Source organism: Solea solea, chromosome 21 (genome assembly GCF_958295425.1).
Source record: "Solea solea chromosome 21, fSolSol10.1, whole genome shotgun sequence".
Taxonomy (NCBI): Eukaryota; Metazoa; Chordata; class Actinopteri; order Pleuronectiformes; family Soleidae; genus Solea; species Solea solea.
The window spans coordinates 5327383-5348074 of NC_081154.1; the positions used below are offsets into that span (position 1 = coordinate 5327383).

The 20692-nt window shown below is 42.0% G+C and overlaps 1 protein-coding gene across 10 annotated transcripts in view; it reads right to left on the bottom strand.

Annotated features, from left to right (window-relative positions):
* The window catches only part of mrtfab (myocardin related transcription factor Ab), a 43501-nt gene that overhangs the window by 5225 nt on the left and 17584 nt on the right, over window positions 1-20692 (bottom strand). For 3 of the 10 annotated variants that reach the window (XM_058621161.1, XM_058621155.1, XM_058621165.1), the window contains 11 exons: window positions 11805-11870; window positions 6370-6425; window positions 5670-5745; window positions 5190-5351; window positions 4502-4656; window positions 4201-4380; window positions 3931-4002; window positions 3225-3409; window positions 2101-2272; window positions 1152-1544; window positions 49-1065 (listed from right to left, as the gene is read on the bottom strand). In XM_058621161.1, the coding sequence (XP_058477144.1) occupies window positions 49-1065; window positions 1152-1544; window positions 2101-2272; window positions 3225-3409; window positions 3931-4002; window positions 4201-4380; window positions 4502-4656; window positions 5190-5351; window positions 5670-5745; window positions 6370-6425; window positions 11805-11870 (2534 nt within the window). Of the gene's footprint in view, window positions 1-48; window positions 1066-1151; window positions 1545-2100; window positions 2273-3224; window positions 3410-3930; window positions 4003-4200; window positions 4381-4501; window positions 4657-5189; window positions 5352-5669; window positions 5746-6369; window positions 6426-11804; window positions 11871-16775; window positions 17461-20692 lie in introns of those variants that run through there. The other 7 variants (XM_058621162.1, XM_058621157.1, XM_058621160.1 and 4 more) reach the window with 6 other exon arrangements.

The following is a 20692-nucleotide window of genomic DNA, read 5'->3' on the forward strand; positions in this document are numbered from 1 at the left end:
GCACAAAATGTTTTCTCCCCTCAATTTCAAGAACTGCAGGGTGGTCACCTGTTGTGTGGCGACAGCTGTCGTCTGTTGTTTGTGCTGCAGCCTCTGATGAGCCTTTAGCTGCCTCCTCTGCTGGATTTGGTTCACTGCGGGCTTCGGGCTCGCCACCGTCTGGTTCTGGATCTGCACCTGAACCTGCTTCAGCTGCACTTGGTTCTTCTGCTGGCTCTGCTGCACTTGCCCTTGGTGTTGTTTGAGCTGGTTCTGCTGCACCAGCTTCTGCTGGGCAAGTTTCTGCTGTGCTAACTTCTGCTGGGCCTGGAGCTGCTTCTGCTGAGTCTGCTGTATGATGAGCTGCTGGAGCTGCTGCTGCTGCTGAAGCAGGACTTGAGCTTCTTTCTTTTGCTGCAGTTGCTTTTGCGTCGAGTTTGTTTTAGCCTCTGCCACCTTAAGCGCTTGTGCCTGACTCTGCTGCTGTTGGGGTTGTTGCAGCTGCTGTTTCTGCTGCTCTGCTTGTTGGACCTGCAGCCGATGAATCTGCTGCAGTCTTAGCAGAGTCTCCTGGGAGCACTGCATTGGCTGGAGCAGCTTCTTTCCCTGGGCTTCCTCCGTTACACCTTCCATTTCTTCCTCCGAGTCTTCCTCCTTCTTCACCCTCAACACAACACCGTTGGGGAGAGTTGGGGGCTGAATGGCTGAGGCTTTTATTAGAGTTTCAAGTTTAACTTCTGACATTGTTTTGCTCTTTTCACTGCCTTCTTTCTTCACCAGTATTGCACCTGGCATCTTTCCCTGCTCCAGCTGAGACCTGAGAGTCTCCACCAGCCTCTGCTTCTGCCTTAGCATCCTGGTCAACTCCTCGATCTGTTTGTCCTTCTCATGGAGCATCTGGTCTTTGTCCACGGCTGAACTTGTCAGGGGCTCCGGGCGCTGGCCTGAGGCAGATGGAGACCCGGACAGACTGCATGGACTCCGAATCTCATCTTTCACCATGGTGAGAGGCTGCGAGAGCAGGGAGATGCTTGATGAGGACTGAGGGGATTGTTGCAAGGTGAGCTGGGTCAGAGGAGAGCTCACCTATAGGATGATAAAAGTTAATGTTAGTGTTTAAATATTCAAAGGAAACATTTTAAATTTAACAATCATTCACAAAAAGGTCTCACCATCTCTCCAAACATGTCTCCACTACAGCTCGTCTCATCTGGACTCATGCCGGCCAAAGACCTCTCAGAGGGTGTGGGAGACATGGGAGGGCTGGAGCTGGTGCTGCCAAACCGCATGACTCTCCCAGGAACAGCGTGAGCCAGCGAAGCTAATGCTAATTTGAACCCACCCTCTCCCAAATGCTCGGGTGTGGTAGTTGTGGTGGAAGAGGATATGCTGGTGCTGGCAGCCGAGATAGCACCCAGCTGGCTGGCCAGAAAAGGGCCATTCTTTGAAGCCGCTGCGGTGCCGCCGTTTTGCTCCTGGTAGTTGCGCAGTCTCTCAATGAGATCATTCTTGGTGCCTGAGACGGTCAGACATCGTAATTTCAGTTCCTGTTTCAACTCGGCAACCTGGAGGATGAGAAACCAGATTGGTACTTATGAAGCAGGTATTGACTGAAACTGAGAGAACATAACAACTCATATCTGACTCAATGTTTCTAGTTTAAAGTGGATCACACAGTCCCATGATTAATGAGAGCAGTTTAACCATAGGTTAAACAGGACTCTTTTTTTCCCAAGTCTCTATCAACTCAACTTTGACAATAATTCCACAAAAGTGAGTACTACTTCAAAAAGTCATAAAGTCAAATTATTGATCATTTACAGTCTGGACCATTTACATCAGTCACTCCAAGAGTCCAGATCCAGAGGTATGTGGCAGGAGATTATTGTCTGGATCACAGAATAACTATGCAGTATTTTTCAGCCATTTACTGTAAGAATTATGTGGGTCTTTTGTTTTTTTTTTGGATTTCAAAGACAGTTTGTCATCTTTGAAAAGTGTGCCCCAGCAACACACACTTCTTGATCCCCTTCAATAAAACGCAGTTAAATCAAGTTGCTAACTTTAGAGTAGTACAAATATTCTTGGCAGGAGTGAGCGAGGTTTTCCCTATAAATTTACTTTGAACTCATCCAGGTTGGCTGGCAAAGTGCTGGGTTTAGCTCCTCCCATTGCAGGATGGCTGTGACGGGCAGTGGCGCTCTGACTGGAGGGAGCTGGGATGGTGCTTGAAGGAACGCTGTGGGAGGGGGAAGGGCCCGAGCTGGTTGTGAGGGGCTGCTCGTTTGGAGGCCTGAGAAGAGAGAAAAGGAGCAGGTGTGAACGTGCGTCCGTCGTCCTGTGATACAAGCCACTGATGTTAGATGTTCCAGAGAGTAAGAGTTAGTGACATCTAATGATAAAACTGCAGATTGTATGTCAACGGAGTATATGCATGCAGCGCCTCTTCCGACTTCCACTAAAATATAAGCCAGTTACATGTTGCTAAGGGGAAACTTGGACTTATTTAAGGTAACATTAGCGATGAAAACTTCCAACTTCCAACAATTAAAAGACCTTTACATTGTCATGAGGGAACAACAGCAGAGCAACGCTGCATCCGTCTGTGCACAGCCTACGCAGACACTGAACGTAGAACAAATTTGGCTGATAGTCGGGCTGGCTAGAGTATATACAGCAATAACGGTGTGCTGTAGAAACACGACAGCGGAAGGCGGCGGCCTCCAAAAAGCAAAGTCACTGTGCTAATGTACATGCAAAAATCTTATTCCAAGGCCACAAAAAACAGATACATTTTATTTTTAAAGCAGGTATACACTTACACCAACATTAGTGCTGTTGCAGTGTCTTAATGAAAGAGGTTGTTTGTGTGTTACCTCAACACCAGTGAAACAGGAAGTGACACAGTACGCTGTCGCAGAAAGTTAGCTCGTCACTCACTCACTGCTGCTGCTCTTTAAAGGGCCACAGGACCCGTTTTCTCCACGAGTGGTGTTGCCATTGTTAATATCTGACTTGGTCTGAATATAAGGTGACATCATGCGAGGGTGTGGCTGTGGCCTTGTTCCTACCACAGTGTCCATTTCGTGTTTACCACAAAAGCGCTAGCAAACATACTTATGGGTAGTATATATATTTGATTTCTGCAAATAACTCCTACGCTACAAGTAACAAGAACACGGTCATTCTCACTTTTACAACACAAACACACACATGCAGACATGGCCGTGACGCTTGACACTGACTTGGGAGGGGCGGGCAGGATAGTGTGGTAGTTGTAGTGCTGCTGTTGCTGGCTGATGATCTGCAGCTGCAGGAAGAGCTGCTGTTGATGAAGCAGCTTCGCGTAGGAAGAGTCCATCTGTGGCGGACGCTCCTTGTCTGCTTTCTGGTCCGGAGGGATGTACTGGTGGTACTTCAGCTTCTTCACCTGCATGCCGTCGATAAAGATGGTTTAAAAAAAAACACAATCCCGACCTTTAATAACCTCTAAACAGTTTCATGTCGTCAAAGTAAGGCATTCATCCTGCATTATGCTTGGTTACACAAGAGAGATCCGTGGAGAGATTAGTATTTCTAGTTACGAAAGTATGTATTATAGTGAACAGAAGATACTGTTGTTACAGAAAATTATGCAAATCAACTCCTCTTTGTGTTAAATGTCAAAAAGCTATGACTTTAAACAAAAAAACGTTGCTCTCTACTTCTACAGGAACTGAAAAAAAGAAGCCCTTTTCAAATTTGAGAAGGTACTTTCAATATGTGTCCTTCTGGATTTTCTGAGGACTAATGTGCAAGGGCCAGTACCAAGAAATTAACAAATGAACCTAGTAAAAAGCAATCTACATTCATAAAAACAATGAATTTCATCATTTTATATATTTTTAACAAATAAAATAAGTCAGAGGTTTTGTGCTTTAAAATAAAAAAGTAACAAACAAATTCACTGACCTTGGGTTTGCTGTCCTTTGATTTCTTAGGTCTGTGTGGAGGACGATCTGAACCCGTCTTAGCCTGAGTCTGCTGACAGAACGTGAGAAACGGGGTCAGGGAGGAGGAAGGAAGGGAATGAGGAGACGAAGGAGGGAGGGAGGGAGGGAAGGTTAGTCAGTTATAGCTGCTCCACAAACAGAGATCAGGGTCACATGTATTCATAAGTCATCAAATGTGCAGGATATACAACATGAAATGACATCAGGCTTAGGAAAGAGCAGAAAATACCGGGGGGTTGCGCACCTTGGTGTGTCCAGCGGAGGAGCGGGAACTTGTTGAAGTCAACATTGTTCCATTTGTTAATTTTGGGGGTGAGGGGGAGTCTGAGCCATTCACCTGGGGAGGAGGTGGTGGAGGCAGTGCAGGTGGTGCAGGTGGTGCAGGTGGTGGTGTAGGCTGAGTAAGGAACTGAAAGAAAAATGACCATGGTTAAAGGTGTGATTGTGTTTAGCCACTGTTTTAATTAATTATTTCAAGTTAAAGCGAGTCTGTCTTGATTGACAGTGACACGATTGGCACTGTGATGCACCTGTGTGGGAGCAATGTCCCCGTTCTGGGCGAGTGCGTCAGAGGGAGACAGCTGAGGGACGGCACTCAGGGGAGAGTCGTGATTGGCCAGCTGGTCTGGTGAAAGAGCATCACTGCTGTCTTCATCCAGAGAGGAGCTCTCTCCCTTTGGAGAATCTGTGACAGAGCAGATGGCATCAGTTTCATGTGAAACCACGGCCTCACGTCTTTCTTTTTTTTGGTGCTTTGGTTAGATCAGCAAATGTTGCCTGCAACTGTACCCCCGACCAAGTCAACACAATGTACATCCCAGTCAAACAGAGTGATGAAGTTTGCAAAGCAGCCGTGAGTGACTTTAGAGAACTTATGCAACACTGTACTGTACGTCCGACCGAGTTTCAAAACAACACTGTGTCCAAACATAGTTGTTGTGTCATTTTGTGCAACAGAGTTGTGGTTTAGTTTTTATGGTATCACAGTAACTGCGATGCAACACAGTTATGTGTTGGATAGTTGTGCGATTACAGACAGGCAGACGTTCCTTGAATTAATAGATGTGTGGCAACGCGCTCCTTTCATTGTAATGTCACATTTTATATCTCTTATTCATTTAAGGACTCTTGCCTTTGCTGACCTTGCCCACAGACAGATAGAGAGATGTGTGTGTGTGACTGCCTGAATGTCCTGAGGTGGAGATTGTGTGTAGTTACCCTCCGGTGAGTGCTGCTGGAGGCAGGTAACAGATAGGATGTTCTTGTGGACCAGCTCGATGGGACCGGGTCTGTGGGAGAGCTTGTCGTTGAGGTCGTCGGCCAGTCGTGCTCGCTTCAGCTGCAGCTGCTTGGCCTGTAGAGACGGCTCTGCCGATGTTTCTGTGGCCAAAAAACATATGGAACAAATGCTTTTTGTCGCTGTGATGGAGAATTTAATTATAAACTACAACACAGGCAGGGGGGAAACATTCAGATACAGGACAGCATGAGACGAACCTTATTTCAAAGTAATTCAAAAGTAGCATTCTGAGAAAATGATGACTTCAAACCCAAGTCCAAATATAAACATGAACAAGGAACCATACTCTAATCTCATAGAGACAGTCCGTTCCGTTTTGTTTACTCTATGGTTCCTTATAGGTGAATAATCACATTTTCATTTTCGTTTTTAAGTTAATTTCACAGGTAAATCCTCACCCTCCAGAATGTGCATCCTGACCAGCTCGGAGCGCTCAGGACGGCACCTGATCTTCCTCTTCAGATAGTCCTCGGTCTGGTTGAAAACAAAAACGTGGCAGTCGTTAGGCATCGTGAGTGGAAGACAACACAAAAGCCTCAGGGCACCATCGGCTTTGAGTTGAACTCATACAAACATGTCGTTATAAAGGATATTTCTCCACGTGAAATAGTAGGAAAAACACAGATTTTACTAGTAATTAGGGTTTAAGAGAATCAGGGTCGTGCTATTGTAAGTGTAAGTAAGGGTAAGTCACACTAAACTCATCTGTACAAGCTTTTTTCCCCTGAAAAAGGTCTTAGTTTACAACTGCTTCCTGTGATGTATTCAAATAATTATATAGTATGGTCATTTTTAGCGCTGCTATCACAACAAATCTTATCTAAAGACATGTCCTGCATGTTTTAGTTTTTCCTACCCGGGTGATTCAGAAACACAGTTATCACCACAGTGTTAGGACATTTTTGTGGTGACGTTTCTGCAACTGCTCATTATTTGTCAATCTAAACTTCACATAGCTTTCATTAGGAGCCTCACATAAGAAGCTGCAGAAAACGCCGATGTTTTTTATTGTTTGTACAGTGTGCAACGTTTTCAATCGACTTCCTGTAAGCAGGTAACTGTTGATATACGGCACATTAAACTTGTTACCACACTTACCCTTGCTCGCTCCAGACTCCTCCGCTGTTCATGAAAGGCTGCCGGGCTCTTCAGTGCTACACAGAGAGGGGGAGATGAGAGTCAGAGAGTCAGAGAGGGGTGAGTGCAGCTCACACAGACCGGTCCCTCCTGTGAGTGACAATGTGACAACCGATGGTGGGAACAGCTGCAGCTACAGAGGAAGACAGATTCAAAGCAGAAGTCGCTACAGGGAGAGAAGGTCAGCACTGCTATTATAAAATAAACCGAACTCTGCTCAGTGAGCAGAATAAAACACAGTTATTTTCCAGCCGTCCAAGACAAATTCTGTCATCAGCAACAAATTTGGAGCTGCAGGGATTTTCCTTTTGTTCTTTTTCTTCAACATCATCATGGAGGATGCATATTCACGTAATTCTAGAGAGTTCCAATTCCAATTCAGTCAATATTGATAATTATCATGATAAAAATGAGTAGATTAAGTTTTGGTTTTACAACTCTTAACATAAAGAAAACACCAAACTCTTGATTCACATTTGCCAAATGTGAATCTTAATGTGTTTGCACAAAACATAAACATATCTAGGGCTGCAACTAACCATTACTTTCACAATTAATCGAGTACTTGTTTGGTCCATAAAATGTCAGAAAAACGTTGAAAATGTTGATTGGAGTTTGAAACTATTCAGTTTCAATTATTTCTTTGATATATGGAGCAAATAAATCAGAAAATATTCAGATGTAAAAAGCAGAAAAATCAGAAAACTTGTTTTAATTATTGGAAAAACACGATTTATCAATTAAGTTAGTATTCATTTAATAATTGAATAATCGTTGCTGCCATAAAATATATAGATCAAAACTGTTATATTTAATAAAATTGTTATTTAATTATTACCAAGCCCTACATAAACACTGCAGCACAAAGTGTCGAGTCCTCTTGGAGAAAATTAGCCATACCTAACTGAACCACACGAGTGGTAACCATGACCAAACCCTAACTTGTGATGACTCAAAACCACCATCATAACAAACTCCGGTATTCACCAAAAATGATAGCAGTGATTTCATTTTCATTTCAAAGCTCAACTGAAACATTTACAATAATGTCAGAAAACAGGTTTCCAAAATGTTTATGTGGTGTTTCCCAAACCTCAGAATGATGATGCTCACAATTATCTTGTTTTGTCCACAAAGAGTTTTCATGATAATAATGTTTTTTTGGAGCCAACCAGAAAGTATTCATATTAAAAGAAGCTGAAAAATCTAATAACTTATTGTAATTAGTAAAAATTAAATTTGTATTATTATTATTAATTTTATTATTTTCAAAATGGATAATGATAAATTTAGTCATCGATGAATCATTGATTAATCAATGAATTGTTGCAGCCCATTGTTATCTGTCCTTGTGACAGGTCTTTCTTTGCTTCTTCTGTTGTTGGCCTGTTATTTACTTTACACAACAATGGAAATCTACTTAACTCTGTTGTACACTATATTATTGATATGAGATTTTCACTTTTCTCTTTCTGATTCTGACCATTATCTCACCACTATTGATACCGAGTATTACAGTGGTGGAACCCACACCTGACCTCGGCAACATCTTCTCAAATAGATGTTCACATAATTCCTCACTAAACTCTCATTTAATGCAGCTACACGTAAAGTTACATGGTTATTTTTACAGGACACATGCTGACAGTCATCGTCCTCTTCCCGACAACAGTCAGGTCAAATTGTTTCAAAAGCCAGCTGTCTGCATTAAGTCTGACAGATGGACCGTGTCCTGCACTCCGGTGTGAGGGGACATAAATTGTTGATGTGCAGTTGTCTGACATTGATGTTTAAAATTGAGAATTATGACAGTGTGAGTGTGTGTGTGTGTGTGTGTGGGTGTGGACGGACGGATTGACTGCTGTTCACAAAGAAAATATAACATTAATCACTGTGTTTATGACTGACCGTGATCTAACGAATGTGGGTGGGTGTGTGAATGCCCATGTGTTATGTGTGTGTGTGCGTGTGTGAGAGTTGGGAGCACATATTTATGTATTTTTAGCGAGACAGTTGTGGCCTGTCTTTAGCCGGGCTGCTCTCAAGAGAGAAAGTCTTTTCAAGCAGATGCACAAAGTATAAAAAACATTAATAGATGTGCTCAACATTGCATGGTTTTTAATTGTACTAAATGAAAAACGTTAAGAAAAGCTTAACAAGACAGTCAAACACAGAGGTTCACTGGATTTGGGGAAGGATATTGGGGAGGAAAGTGGCAGTTACAGTGATGTAACATAGCAATTGACTAGTTGGTCAAGAGCTGGTGAAATAGCCTCCAAGGATGTGCGAGGGTGGATACTCCTGCTACGGCGTGGGGCGTCGACTGTGTGTGTGTGCCACGGACGACTGGGTGGGGGTTGATGGGAGGTATCCATGTGTCCCAACCTCTGTGGTCGAGAGAAGACATAGCCTACATACCATGCTGTAATATATAACCAAACAGTAAAGATCATAACAAGGCAGCTGGTTCACCGGTCCTATTAAAAAGGTCCAGCGTCTGAATTAGTGACATCTAATGGTAACACTGGAACAAACAGAAGATTGCTCCCTTCTCACAGAAGAAAGGATGTTGCTGTTCATCGTTTGTATAGCAAGTTTCCATTTAAAAAAAAAAAAAGCTGTGGTTGGTTTGTCTGTGTGAGCTGTTGTAGGAAAATGGTGGTAAAAGATGGCTGCCTCTGTAAAGCAAGACCCTTGCCTTAAGTACACATTACATCTATCTCATTTCATGTTTTGTGCCAGGAAGAACGCAGCTTTTCTGAAATTGTAAGCTTCCCCATCTCTTAATTTTTATAGCTGCTTCTTCTTCCTTCTGCTGCATCTGACTGATGGGCTTGGTTCTGATGTTAATACAATCCATCTTTTATTACACTGCTGTAATTGACAGTTATATTCAGTTTCTATAAAGTAGTGATTTAACGCCGTCTGAACACCTGGCCTTTAAGATGGCAGCATCAATCACCATTCTATACTTTTTTTTTTCCAGTTTACAGCAACGATAAAAAACAGCATCTGTGTTGTGTTTTGGGAAACTCCACTGCATTAAATTCAGAGCAGACATTTAAGCAAATAAATTGATCTGTTGATTCATAAACTTGTGTAGTTAAGAAAAAGTTTAGTTGTAAATGATGTGAAACTCATAACTTTACCTTTCTTTACACTACAATCCAGGAACAGAACCATTGCTGACCAATCGTCATATCTATGCATTTAACCTCTCATAATGCAACATAATTCTGTATTTTTTACACACTTAATATAGATAAAGACACCTTTCTTCCTCAAGAACACCGCAGAGAGCCAAGCAACATGTTTGAAAGTGTGTATATAATAATTCAACATAACCATATGGTGACTGTTTATGTTCATATTATCCTGATATGACTCTTCTGAAAGTTGATAAATGGCCATATCCCCCACCTCCCTCCTTTCCTCGCTCGTCAGCAGTTCATATGATCTTTATGGTGCTATAACTCACCAGGGACCATGACAGAGTGAGCAGCCCTCGTCCTGCCCTGCTGAGTCTCAAGGCCACAGCCAAAATAAGTGCTGGTTGTTGGGGAGCAAATATAGTGTTTGATAGCTCTCTCTCACAACAAGCCCGTACCTCCCTTTTCTCTCCACTGTCTGGGGCTTTTTAGACTCTGTATCTACAAAGAAGAGCACCTGCAGCTCACAAACGCATGTCCTCAAGTCATGGATGCGTCTGTAATCTCCCCGCAAAGAAGAGCATCATTCGAAATAGTTAAATACTCTTCTCTGGACCATGCTGATCCCAGTGCAGCCAACACTCTGGCATGAGGCCTGAGGAACAAGGAGGACATGGACAGATTTACTATAACGACTAAATAGTTTCTGTCCACCAAAACAAGCTCTTGGACTGAGAGGCAACTCCAGTACATTCTTCCAGGCCTAACACATACTTTGGTTTTCAAATGAGCCTGGTGAGATACTCTCAGGGCATTTTTCAGTTAAGTTGAGCTACGGTTGTAGCTCAATGACACCGCTTAGACTTGGACTAGTGTTTTTGTGCCACTGGTGGGGAAACGTTGGGTAGTGATACGCCCCCTTTCAGCTTGCTAGTATTACGTTGTTACCAGTTTAAATGGTTGTTGGTATGTTTAGCACCATTCTGACTCTTCCTACCCTCCACTACCTTTAAAAAATACTTTTAAGCTGACAGAGAATAAACTTGGTCTCTTTATCAGTCAATCAAGTAATGGTCAAAACTGTCATGTTTTTCTTGCCATATCTTACTGTCTTGTTTTATTTCTAAGTCAAAGCCAAGAAACTGTGGAGCAGAGTGTCTTGGCCACTTTGAGTCTGCGTGAGTGTATACATGAATGGTAATTCTTCCCGATTACTCCATTTTATCTGGTAGTTTAAATTTAAGTCAGAGTAACATGATTACATATATTTTTCAAAGTCAGCGTTTAGTCAAACTACTGTGATGTAAACTCTCTTAGGATAACTTACTTATAAATAAAGGATACATACAACAATAATGAAAATGATTAACATACTTAACGGCTAAAAATTAATCCACATTTCTACCTGCATCTCTACATCTCCCTTCAAGCACATGTGTGCATGTGTAGGTTTATGTAACCACAAACATAAATATTAAGTAACCTTTGGTCACAGAGGACAAATTATCATATCTAGTAAATGAGGCTGAAAGCGGTATACTAGATTAAGCTTGTTACGGGCCAATAGATAATTCACATGAACAGTACTAAAAAAAAGAAGATCCCTGCTTCGTGTAATGTGAGCATGCAGTCTCTGAAACAGGAAGTGGATGCAGAAGAAGAGGAAGCTGCCATATTTGATAACACGGTGGTGCAAAGACACCACAAAATCTGACACATACAGGCGGAATTGTACCAACTCATACTAATAAAACGTGTTAATAAGAGCTGTCGCCTTACGGGAAAAAAGAAACAAATGCAAACACAGCTTCCAACTTCGCAATGTCGGTAAAGTTTGAAGCGTCACCGCCTACGATAACATGAAAAGCACATGTGGATAAACAGGTCCATTCATTCAGCATACAAATCTATACAACTGTAGCTCAGTGTTTGATGTTGTATATCAAACTAATTGATCTGCTGAAGGAGAGGGTCGGAGTTACCACTCTGACTTCGACTCAAATGCACACACATGCTGTAGTGATGCTGCAGTCGTCTGCCGGGGTTTACAAAAAGCATCAAAACACTAGTAACATCTCATAAATGTGCTTATTGAGCATCACTGGCCTTAGATGTAAAATAAAAAAGTACCATAACATGTCAACGTGGATCTAAATTACTGATTTTCTTTTTTATATGATGAAAGTTGCACAATACGTTCGACTCACTGGTAAAAAACACTGACAGAGAATTAAAGAGGAGACTTACGTGGCATGATCCCCTGGCTGACCAGTTCTTCACGTGTTCGTCTCTGCTGGAGTTTGAGCTGGAGGACTGCATGGAGACAGAGGAGGTGAGGGAGGAGAAAGAGGAGAGAGTCAATGACGGCCCGCTGACTGTGCAACCAAACTTCAGCGATGGAGCTCAGAGCTCTTTAAGTTCCTTATTGTCGGTTACTGTTTACAAGTCCATCTACCAAGTTTGGATGCATAAGTAGAACTAAGAAGAATATGGACTGACATGAAGAAGACCTGCCTGCACTCTCTTGCACCCAATTCATCCTTTCATTTCCCCCTTCTTTTGTGTTTTTTTTTTAAGCCGAGGAGGAGGGTACAAGAAGTACTACACACTTCCTGTTTCTGAGGGGTTTTAGGTGTACAGAATGTGCGAAAGAAAGAGTAATCATTGATCAAAGAATCTGTGACAAAGAGAAAACAGGTAAAAAAAAATAAATAAATGAGCAAAGGAAGCAAAAAAAAATTATAATGATAATAGAGATTGAAACACGATCAGGCCGCAATCTGAGTGGAAAAAAGCATATGGGCAGATCACGCCGTCATTTCAAAACAGGAAGTGCTAGTTACATAACACAGAGGCTGGCAGAGAGGTCTAAGGAACACAATGCTGGACAAAAGGAACTGGACTGTAGCTGACCTTTCTGCACACACTCAATTTCTTGTATTGTTTTCTTTATACCAAAATTGAAATTAAAAGCTGTCTCATTATGGCTTCATAAAAACCAAAACAACCTTAAAAGATCACTTAAAATTAAAATAAAAAGACTGTCGAGATGAATTTTATGGAATAATAATTAAAATTTGAAAAGCTAAAATGGCACGAGAGCCATGTATTTCACCATCTGCTGCAGTTTTCCCGTTTTTGCAAGAGAAGTGAGCTTGACCTTTCAGTCAACCATGCAGATGAGTTAACACCTACAAACTGATCGGATCACAGACTATGACAGAAATATACAGAAGACACACACTCACACACACAGAGACAGAGCTGTCTGCATGTACTGAGATTAACAAGTAGTTTGACGTTTCACGTATGACACACACACACTTTTCCATTATACTGTTGAGAGTTTCATAAAATAATAAGAGGGGAAATAAAGATGCTGCAACAACATCATAAAAATAACATTATAAAAAGAATAAGTAAAATACGATACAAAATGATAGAAATGCTCAACTAAAAAAAAAGGCAACCTTCTGTAAAAGACAAATGTCCACCACAATTTGACAAGGATGTGGGTGAGCGCTGATGGCTGATGACAAATGTCTGGCTTGCTTTTAAAATGAGTAAACACATCAGCACAAATGTCTTATTGGACACAAGTTGTATCAAGCCATGCCAAGTCCCCGCAGGAGGTGTGTGTGTGTGTATGTAGGTGTTTGAAGTAATAAGTGTTGCCACATCGAAATGGCAATTTCAAACAACACAATAAGCAAATTAAATATTTTTCACTGTTCAATGTTTTATGCCAGTTCAAAAAAACTTCATATATAGTGATTTTATAGTAATTACTAAACTGAAGCTTACTTTCACACACATGTCATGTTACATTTACAATATCTGTCAGAAAATTAAAAATTGATGTTTTCTCCAAACTGCTCAGCCCTGGTTTGCTTCCAAAGAAAGCCAGGGCTGCCTCTGCTCCTTTGACGATGAGCAGCACCTGTTCCTTTCCACTAAGTAAGTGACATCAGTGGTGCTCGCAGGCCTGCTAAGCTAACTCTCTAGCAATCCCATGTAGCTGCTGCTGTGTTATGACAAACACTCCAGGCTCTGGACGGCAACGCTGCAGGTCCCATTCGTTAACGTCAGAGTCTGTGCAAGTAAATGTCATTCTTTGGCTCTAAATCCTCGCTGGCGGTCGCAGCTCCCCCCCCGTTATATTTACAAGTGCGTATGCTTTAAATCTAAAGGGATCAGACGAGCACTGGAGTCACCCCTCTGGAAACATGCCTGCTCACATTCAGCGGCATAAACACGGAGAACTAAACAACGGCTCCATGACTTCATGTTTATGTTGAACCTGTGCTGCAGCTAAGAGATTAATCTTCCCTCAGTGCCAAGCACGTGGACAAACACTTTTGACACTCACATACACACACGCACAGATATGATGACCATGCCATGGTATAATGAAGAATAGGATGCCACGCCACTTTCAGGGAAGAGGTTTATTCTGGGGAAAAGAATCTTACGCCTCTCATCTCGCTTCTCCTTCCCTTCACACACACACATACACCGAGTATACTCCTCTTAACTTATTTATTCTCTCTTCTACTCTACTTCTCTTGAGGCATGAGATTTAGCCACTTAGTGACAAAGGTGGCATGTGACGGCTTTTATCACCACTTAAAAATTTACTCAGGGTCTGTCCGCCGTCACCGAGCCTGATCTTCTGAGTAGTTTCATAGAAGAAAAGAAATCGCAAAAGTCTAGCGGTGACACCTCAGGCATGCTAGTGGTGGTGTGAAAAGTGTGAAAAGCTGCAGTGGTGTTGCAACTGGAGACCAAAATCATAAAATAATAATAAATAATAAATAATAACTACATTACTGATAAAGAAAAAGCATGTAAACATTCATTAACCTGGTACTATTCGTAAATCTCCAGTCAGTGGGGTTGTAGTGGGCAAAAAAGATGTAATATTTCACATATATCACACACAGTTATATATGTTATACTTCACTGTGTTTATGCACAATGTAAAAACATTATATTGATACATATTGAACCTTTAAAACATTTCTATTGACGGAAATCATACAATTAGTCCATGAGGATATGTGTAATTACAAAACGCTGCATTTGTGACCGAAACAACTTGGACTAAAAAGGAGTCTTAATGAGGTTTAAAGGCCATTTTGGTTAATTTAAGCGAAAGGATAAAGACGCAGGGCAGTTTTATTAGGATACTAGGCCACAGCCAAAACTGGCCTCCGCAGTCATAAAAGTCAGAGGGAAGGAGAGAAAAGAGAGAGAGAGAGAGCTGCCTTTACAGCTTAAACGGAGAAAACAACAACCACTTACAAGATGGAAACTTAAACCACTGCTGCCACACAAAATGTAAAGTCAGAGAGGAAGAAAGACTTTCAGAACTATATCCTCTTTTCAAATCATTGCTTTATATAGAGATCTGGGTGGTAAGTACCAGTCTAAACATACAACTTTTTTTCCTGGTATCGAGAAAATCAAGTCCTTGATATTTTACACCACATTAAAAAAACATTTAGATCTGTAAACTAAAAGGATGTAACCCAAGACTCAAAAGTTATGTATGTATGTAAAAAAACAAATTCAAATAATTCAGGATGTGTGGTTTTATGGGGTTCCCCCTTTGCCATATACAGTCAAGCAAACTCAAATGATCACAACTGATTTAACTCAACTACTATTAGGGTACGGAAGTCCTTAGAAACTTGTAAGAAACTTTTCAATGTTTGTGTGTCTGTGTGAAGGGAGACTGGAAAACAAACTATAGTCGTGTATTCTTAGACCTCACATGGCAGTTGTATGTATAGAAAATACGGTAAAACAACACTCCTAAAACCTCCCCCACAGTATCACACCAACGCAGTGGGTGCATGGACCGACACAGAGGTCACATTCATTCCTGTCACCTTCCACAGTGAACCTTTCAGACGGGAAAATACGTGGGGGAATGACGGGATACAATGGTGCGATGTGAGGTTAGAGCGGCATCAGATTTGAAGAGGTCACTGAGGCAGAGCCAAGTTCTCACTGGCCAACTGGGCTAATCCTGCTGCGCTCATGTGTCACTAGATCTGATTTAACATGTCTGAGTTTCTCGCTGTCCCCTAAGACCCCAGGGCTTGGCACAGGTAAGCCGACTCACATACACACACACACACACACACACAAAGGAAAAATGTGACAAAACACTATAAAACTCTACAATGATTATTAGGCTATTTAATTTTAAACTACAATAAACACTGGGCTTTCTAAAACATTGTATTGTAAACTGTGGTATATTATTATGCTTTCTCAGAAAACAGCTCAGTCTGCTAAACTAACTTTTGATTGAAAGCTCTGCAAAAATCCCTTGTCCCCTTTTTTTTTTTTTAAATTGATTTCCTGACACATGCTTTTTTTTCCTCTAGAACTGAACTTTCTTTATTGTAAACCTCACAGGAATGTTGTGTTTAATGTGCAGTAAGTCATCTTTGACTCTTTTAATGGTGGCTATAAAGAAACTTAATTAAGGTTTTTTTTACTGTTGCACTGAGTGTTTTAGTGTCATGCCACCGCTGTGCTGGCTGCCATTTTAAAACCATTTCTACAGGACATGACGTTTTGTTTGGCAAGTTCTTGTGGGTCATTTTTTTAAATGCAAAAAACTGTAAACATGACTGATACTGAAGCAGCAACTTCCAGTCCGACAACTGAAAGTCCCTACAAGGAAGTTAAAACCGCATGAGTAACTTTTTTTTTTTAATCAGTAGATCTACATACATGTTTTCAAGAGTGTGTTTAATTTATTTGTGGGTTGATCTACAGGTGACCGACGTAATTCAGCAGGACTGTGTAACATTCATCAAAAAGAAAAGATTGAAAACTACTGTAGGTTTCAAAATGTTAAAACAAATGTTCTTCAGCACATTCAAGGTGCGCATAAGGAATGTAAACATAAACATGTGTGTGTGAGAGAGATGTGCACATGACAAGTTGAGTTATTCACATCTGCTCTCACTTGCACTTCCTTCATTTCACACAGAGTGTAAGTCTATTGAAAAGGTTTATCTGAGATACCAAATAACCACGTTGACTTCCTTCCGTCTCAACCAGGCCAACGAACCGAATCTCTTATCTTTAGCACAACCCCATTAACTATTTATACGCAGCCGTGTAGCGCTGATATGAATCTGCAGAGGCACATAAACACTAATCATATCAGATATCTCATGCCTCCGCATCGCCCACCTTCTTTCAAGCTGTGATAGACTTGCCGGTCATGATCCAGCTCCAGTCCTGCCTTCTCCACGTCGTCTCCCATTGAAGGAGAGCCCGGGGGAGACAGGTCCAAGGACAGGCATGTGTTGGTGTCCAGCATTATCATTCGGAATGGAGATTAATTACTTGGTTGACATTGAACTCCTCCGACAAACCGGGTCCTCCACCTAAGTCCCGAATGTTGGCAGTTTTGGTCGCTGAGGGGGAGGGAAGAGGAGTCCCGTCTAAATACTGCACCAGTTCTCCCTTCAATTAGATGTCCTCTCTTTCCAAGGGACATACGTGAATTAAACGCTTCAGGAGTATTCCCACACAAGTCAAAGACAATCTCCTACGAACCAAAACGGGACGAACAATCACTGCTTCTGCCTCTCTCTCTCGCTCTCTCCCGTATACCAGAGTAATCGATCGGTCTGTCTCTCTTTCTCTTCCTTCTCCTGCTCCCTCCTTCCCTTGCAGTGGCAACAGCGTGTCACGACTGTAATGCTCTGCAAAGGTAGTCCGAGGGAAAAGTAGGGGGAGAAACCGACCAGACGAGTCGGGGATGAAAAGAACAAGAGGCGAGCGTTGAAGAAGGAGAGTAGCAGTGTGCTCAGGAGGGAGGGAGAGAGAGAGCCCAGAGAGACTGCTCTGGTTGCAGCTCCTCCTGAATCTCACACACACACACACACACACACACACACACACACACACAGGCGAGCAGGGAGTGCTGCCGATAAAGTTCTCCTGCTCAGCTGTTGCCATTCATTCACTGTTACAGGCAGGGAGGGGGGGGGGGGGGGGGCTGCCCTCTGTAAGCCTCCTCCCTGTGAAATACACACACATATGAAAACAACACAGAGTAACACGGATATGTACTCTCTAACACTTTCCTGACTAAGTCAATCTATAAACACATTTTATGGCACAAGTGGAAAGGACAGTAACAGCTCACTGGGATGATCTCATCCCACAAAGCCGACCTTTGTCAAAGACGCAGGAGTGAATCTGATACTGGGATGAATCACCCGACTTTAGAAAGTGATTGATCGATACCAAATCTCTACTGTAACTCTGTTTGAAACACATTCTGCCCTTGAGGAAAAGGCTGAGAATCATCGCAGTCGTATTCTGATCCTGTTGGAAAACGACTTCTTCTGCCGTCCAGTGAAACTGTCTCTGACTCCTGCAGAATGCTGATGGTAAACGCCGCTACACCCCCCCCCGCCCAACTCTCTCTCTCTCTCCACTGTTTTAAATAGCAAGGCCAGCTGGCTGTATGGAGGCTATATTCAGCTTGGTATCACCTGTGCAATCGCAGGGTAAAGTTACTTTCAGGAACAAACACACATCCACATCCATGAACACACACACACATCCACAAGCTTTAAGCGCCATTTTCTTGGACTAAATCAATATTTCATGAAGCATGACACAGAGGGGAGAAACACAACTTTCTTCTTCACTATACATACAGCACAAAAAAACCTTATTAATAAAACAACAACCTGAGCATAAATATCAGTCAGCACACACAACACAGTACAACAACAAGGCTTATCACTAAAGTGTTTCCTCATACAGGTAACACACACAACTACAGCGCACCTGAGACCAGAGACGACACCTTAAACAAATGGCGGCTGTTATCAACAACTAGTGTCGGTGGGGAGCGTGTGATTTGAATCCACCTGTTGTTATGACTCACAGTCTGGACAGGAAGCACAGACGACAACACACTCTGGGATTGAGATGTCACAATGTGGTCTGGGGAAAAGCTCGTCAAACAAATACAGTGTGTACACTGTCTGGACTGACACATGTACACGCAGGTGAGGAAAATGTAAAGCATTAACTAAGCACTAACTGATAAACCTTAACCTTAACCTTCACCATAAACTGGGGACTTGACTTTTATCCCCACATCTGTCTTCTATCCTAATTCTATTGTTATTCATTTCCATATGTAAAAATTCACTGTAATGTTGACGTTTTATCTATTTTTGTGAAAGCTTCTGCTATTTTTTGCACATTATGCATACATACATGATTAATGACTTATTTATTTTAACCTACTATGTGTTTAAGTAAGGGATCAGTGCTGCTCTCATGTCTTTCATTTTGACATACAATTCAGGGGGGATAGGGGACATGGCATGAAATTTATTCTGGAGAACATTTTGTGCTTAAGCCTGGCAAGTCCTAGATTAATAAAATGATTACTATAATAATAATAATAACCTTTCTGCATGGAGTTTACATGTTCTCCCCGTGGGTGCGTGGGTTTTCTACAGGTTCTCTGGTTTCCTCCCACAGTCCAAAAAGATGTGGGGTCACACTCTGGCGACCTTTCCAGAGTGTGACCCCACCTTTCGCCCTATGGTCAGCTGGGATGGGCACCAGTGCCCCCTGCGACCCTCATGTGAAGGATAAAGTGGTAGAAGATGGATGTAAGTGCCCATAATTTTACTCATGCTTGACTAACAACTGGACCACACTCAAATAAACACAACAGATATCTGCATACCCCTTTAAAGTTGTGAGGACAAGGAATAATGTCGTGATCAGGAGGGGGTTTCTAATATTTGTAGACCAGTAATACCATATATAGATGCTTTTAAATGATGTTTATGTGCAATAATACTGTCTCAGCCATTTGATTCAGTGGTGATTTTAACCTTTAGCTGGAGTTTGAGAAAATTCCAATGAGGCTATTTGGCCTTGGACATCCTTATCTGAGTCTTTCCTGATTCTTTGCTGAAAAATATTCATGGGAGAAAAAAAAAGAAAAAAGAAAACATTTATTTTTGGGCCAACAGACAGGATACAATTACAGCGCGACGACCGTGCTGAAAGAGTGACTTGGAGACTTCCTGTGGGTGTGTAGATAAATGGAAAACTCCCGCACAGCATCCAGTCGGACATTATAACCAACAGCAACATAAACAGCTAAAATAAAAGCTGGTTTCTTTTATGGTTGGCATCAAAACATGTGAAGTGTGGCTGTTGAGCTTTATGCTCCTTTTTGAAAGAGTTCAAACTCAACCCCGTCAAGAAAGAAAATGCAATTAGTCGCTGGCGTTTCAAAACATCTGCTTCACAATTAAGCAACATTTTTTGTTCAAAAACAAATAACTGAAGTCATGGTGATAACTGGCAACTACAATAATGTTTATTATTCCTTACTCCGGTTGTGGAACATTATGACCCAGAGCTTGACCTTCGGATGCATCCTGCCCCCAAAAATAACCCAAACTACAATCCATTAACTGCTGCCACAATTAGTGGTTTCTGCAAGCTTCCCTTGCTCAGATTTACCAAACAAGCCCATACAAGCCTGGCACAGGTGAACCACACATGAGCAGGAAAATGAGGAAAATTCAATTTGAAGCAGTGAAAACACAGATGCAGGCATGGTTTATTCAATTAAAAGGGGGTTAAAAATGTTATCGAGCATCAGCAGCACTTTTGATTTGTTATCACGGGCAGGTTTAACCACATGAATAAAGTAGGAACCACGTGACCCAAACAAAACCTGGCCTGCTGAGGAAACAAGCCAGGCTAAGTGTCAGTCTATCACAGGTCAAACCAACCGTTAACATGCCAGCAGGGACAACTGAAGGTGTTTTTTTTCCTTTACTTCCTGGTCCCACGCTTTACCCACTCTGCTGTGGAATTTACCAGCTATGTCTGAATTTGACCGTGGCAAACAACACCGACATCAAGACCAGGATTTTGTAGCGCTGATCCATCATCCACTACTATTTCTGAACCATAAAGAGACACGGCTTGAGGAATCTCTGCTCACAGTGAGGAGACTGTTTTGTGTGTGTGTAGTCAAAAGGAACAGAGGTGGAATCCACCACAAAACCTTGATGTAAATGCTACTCTGGTAATCCCGCACTTAA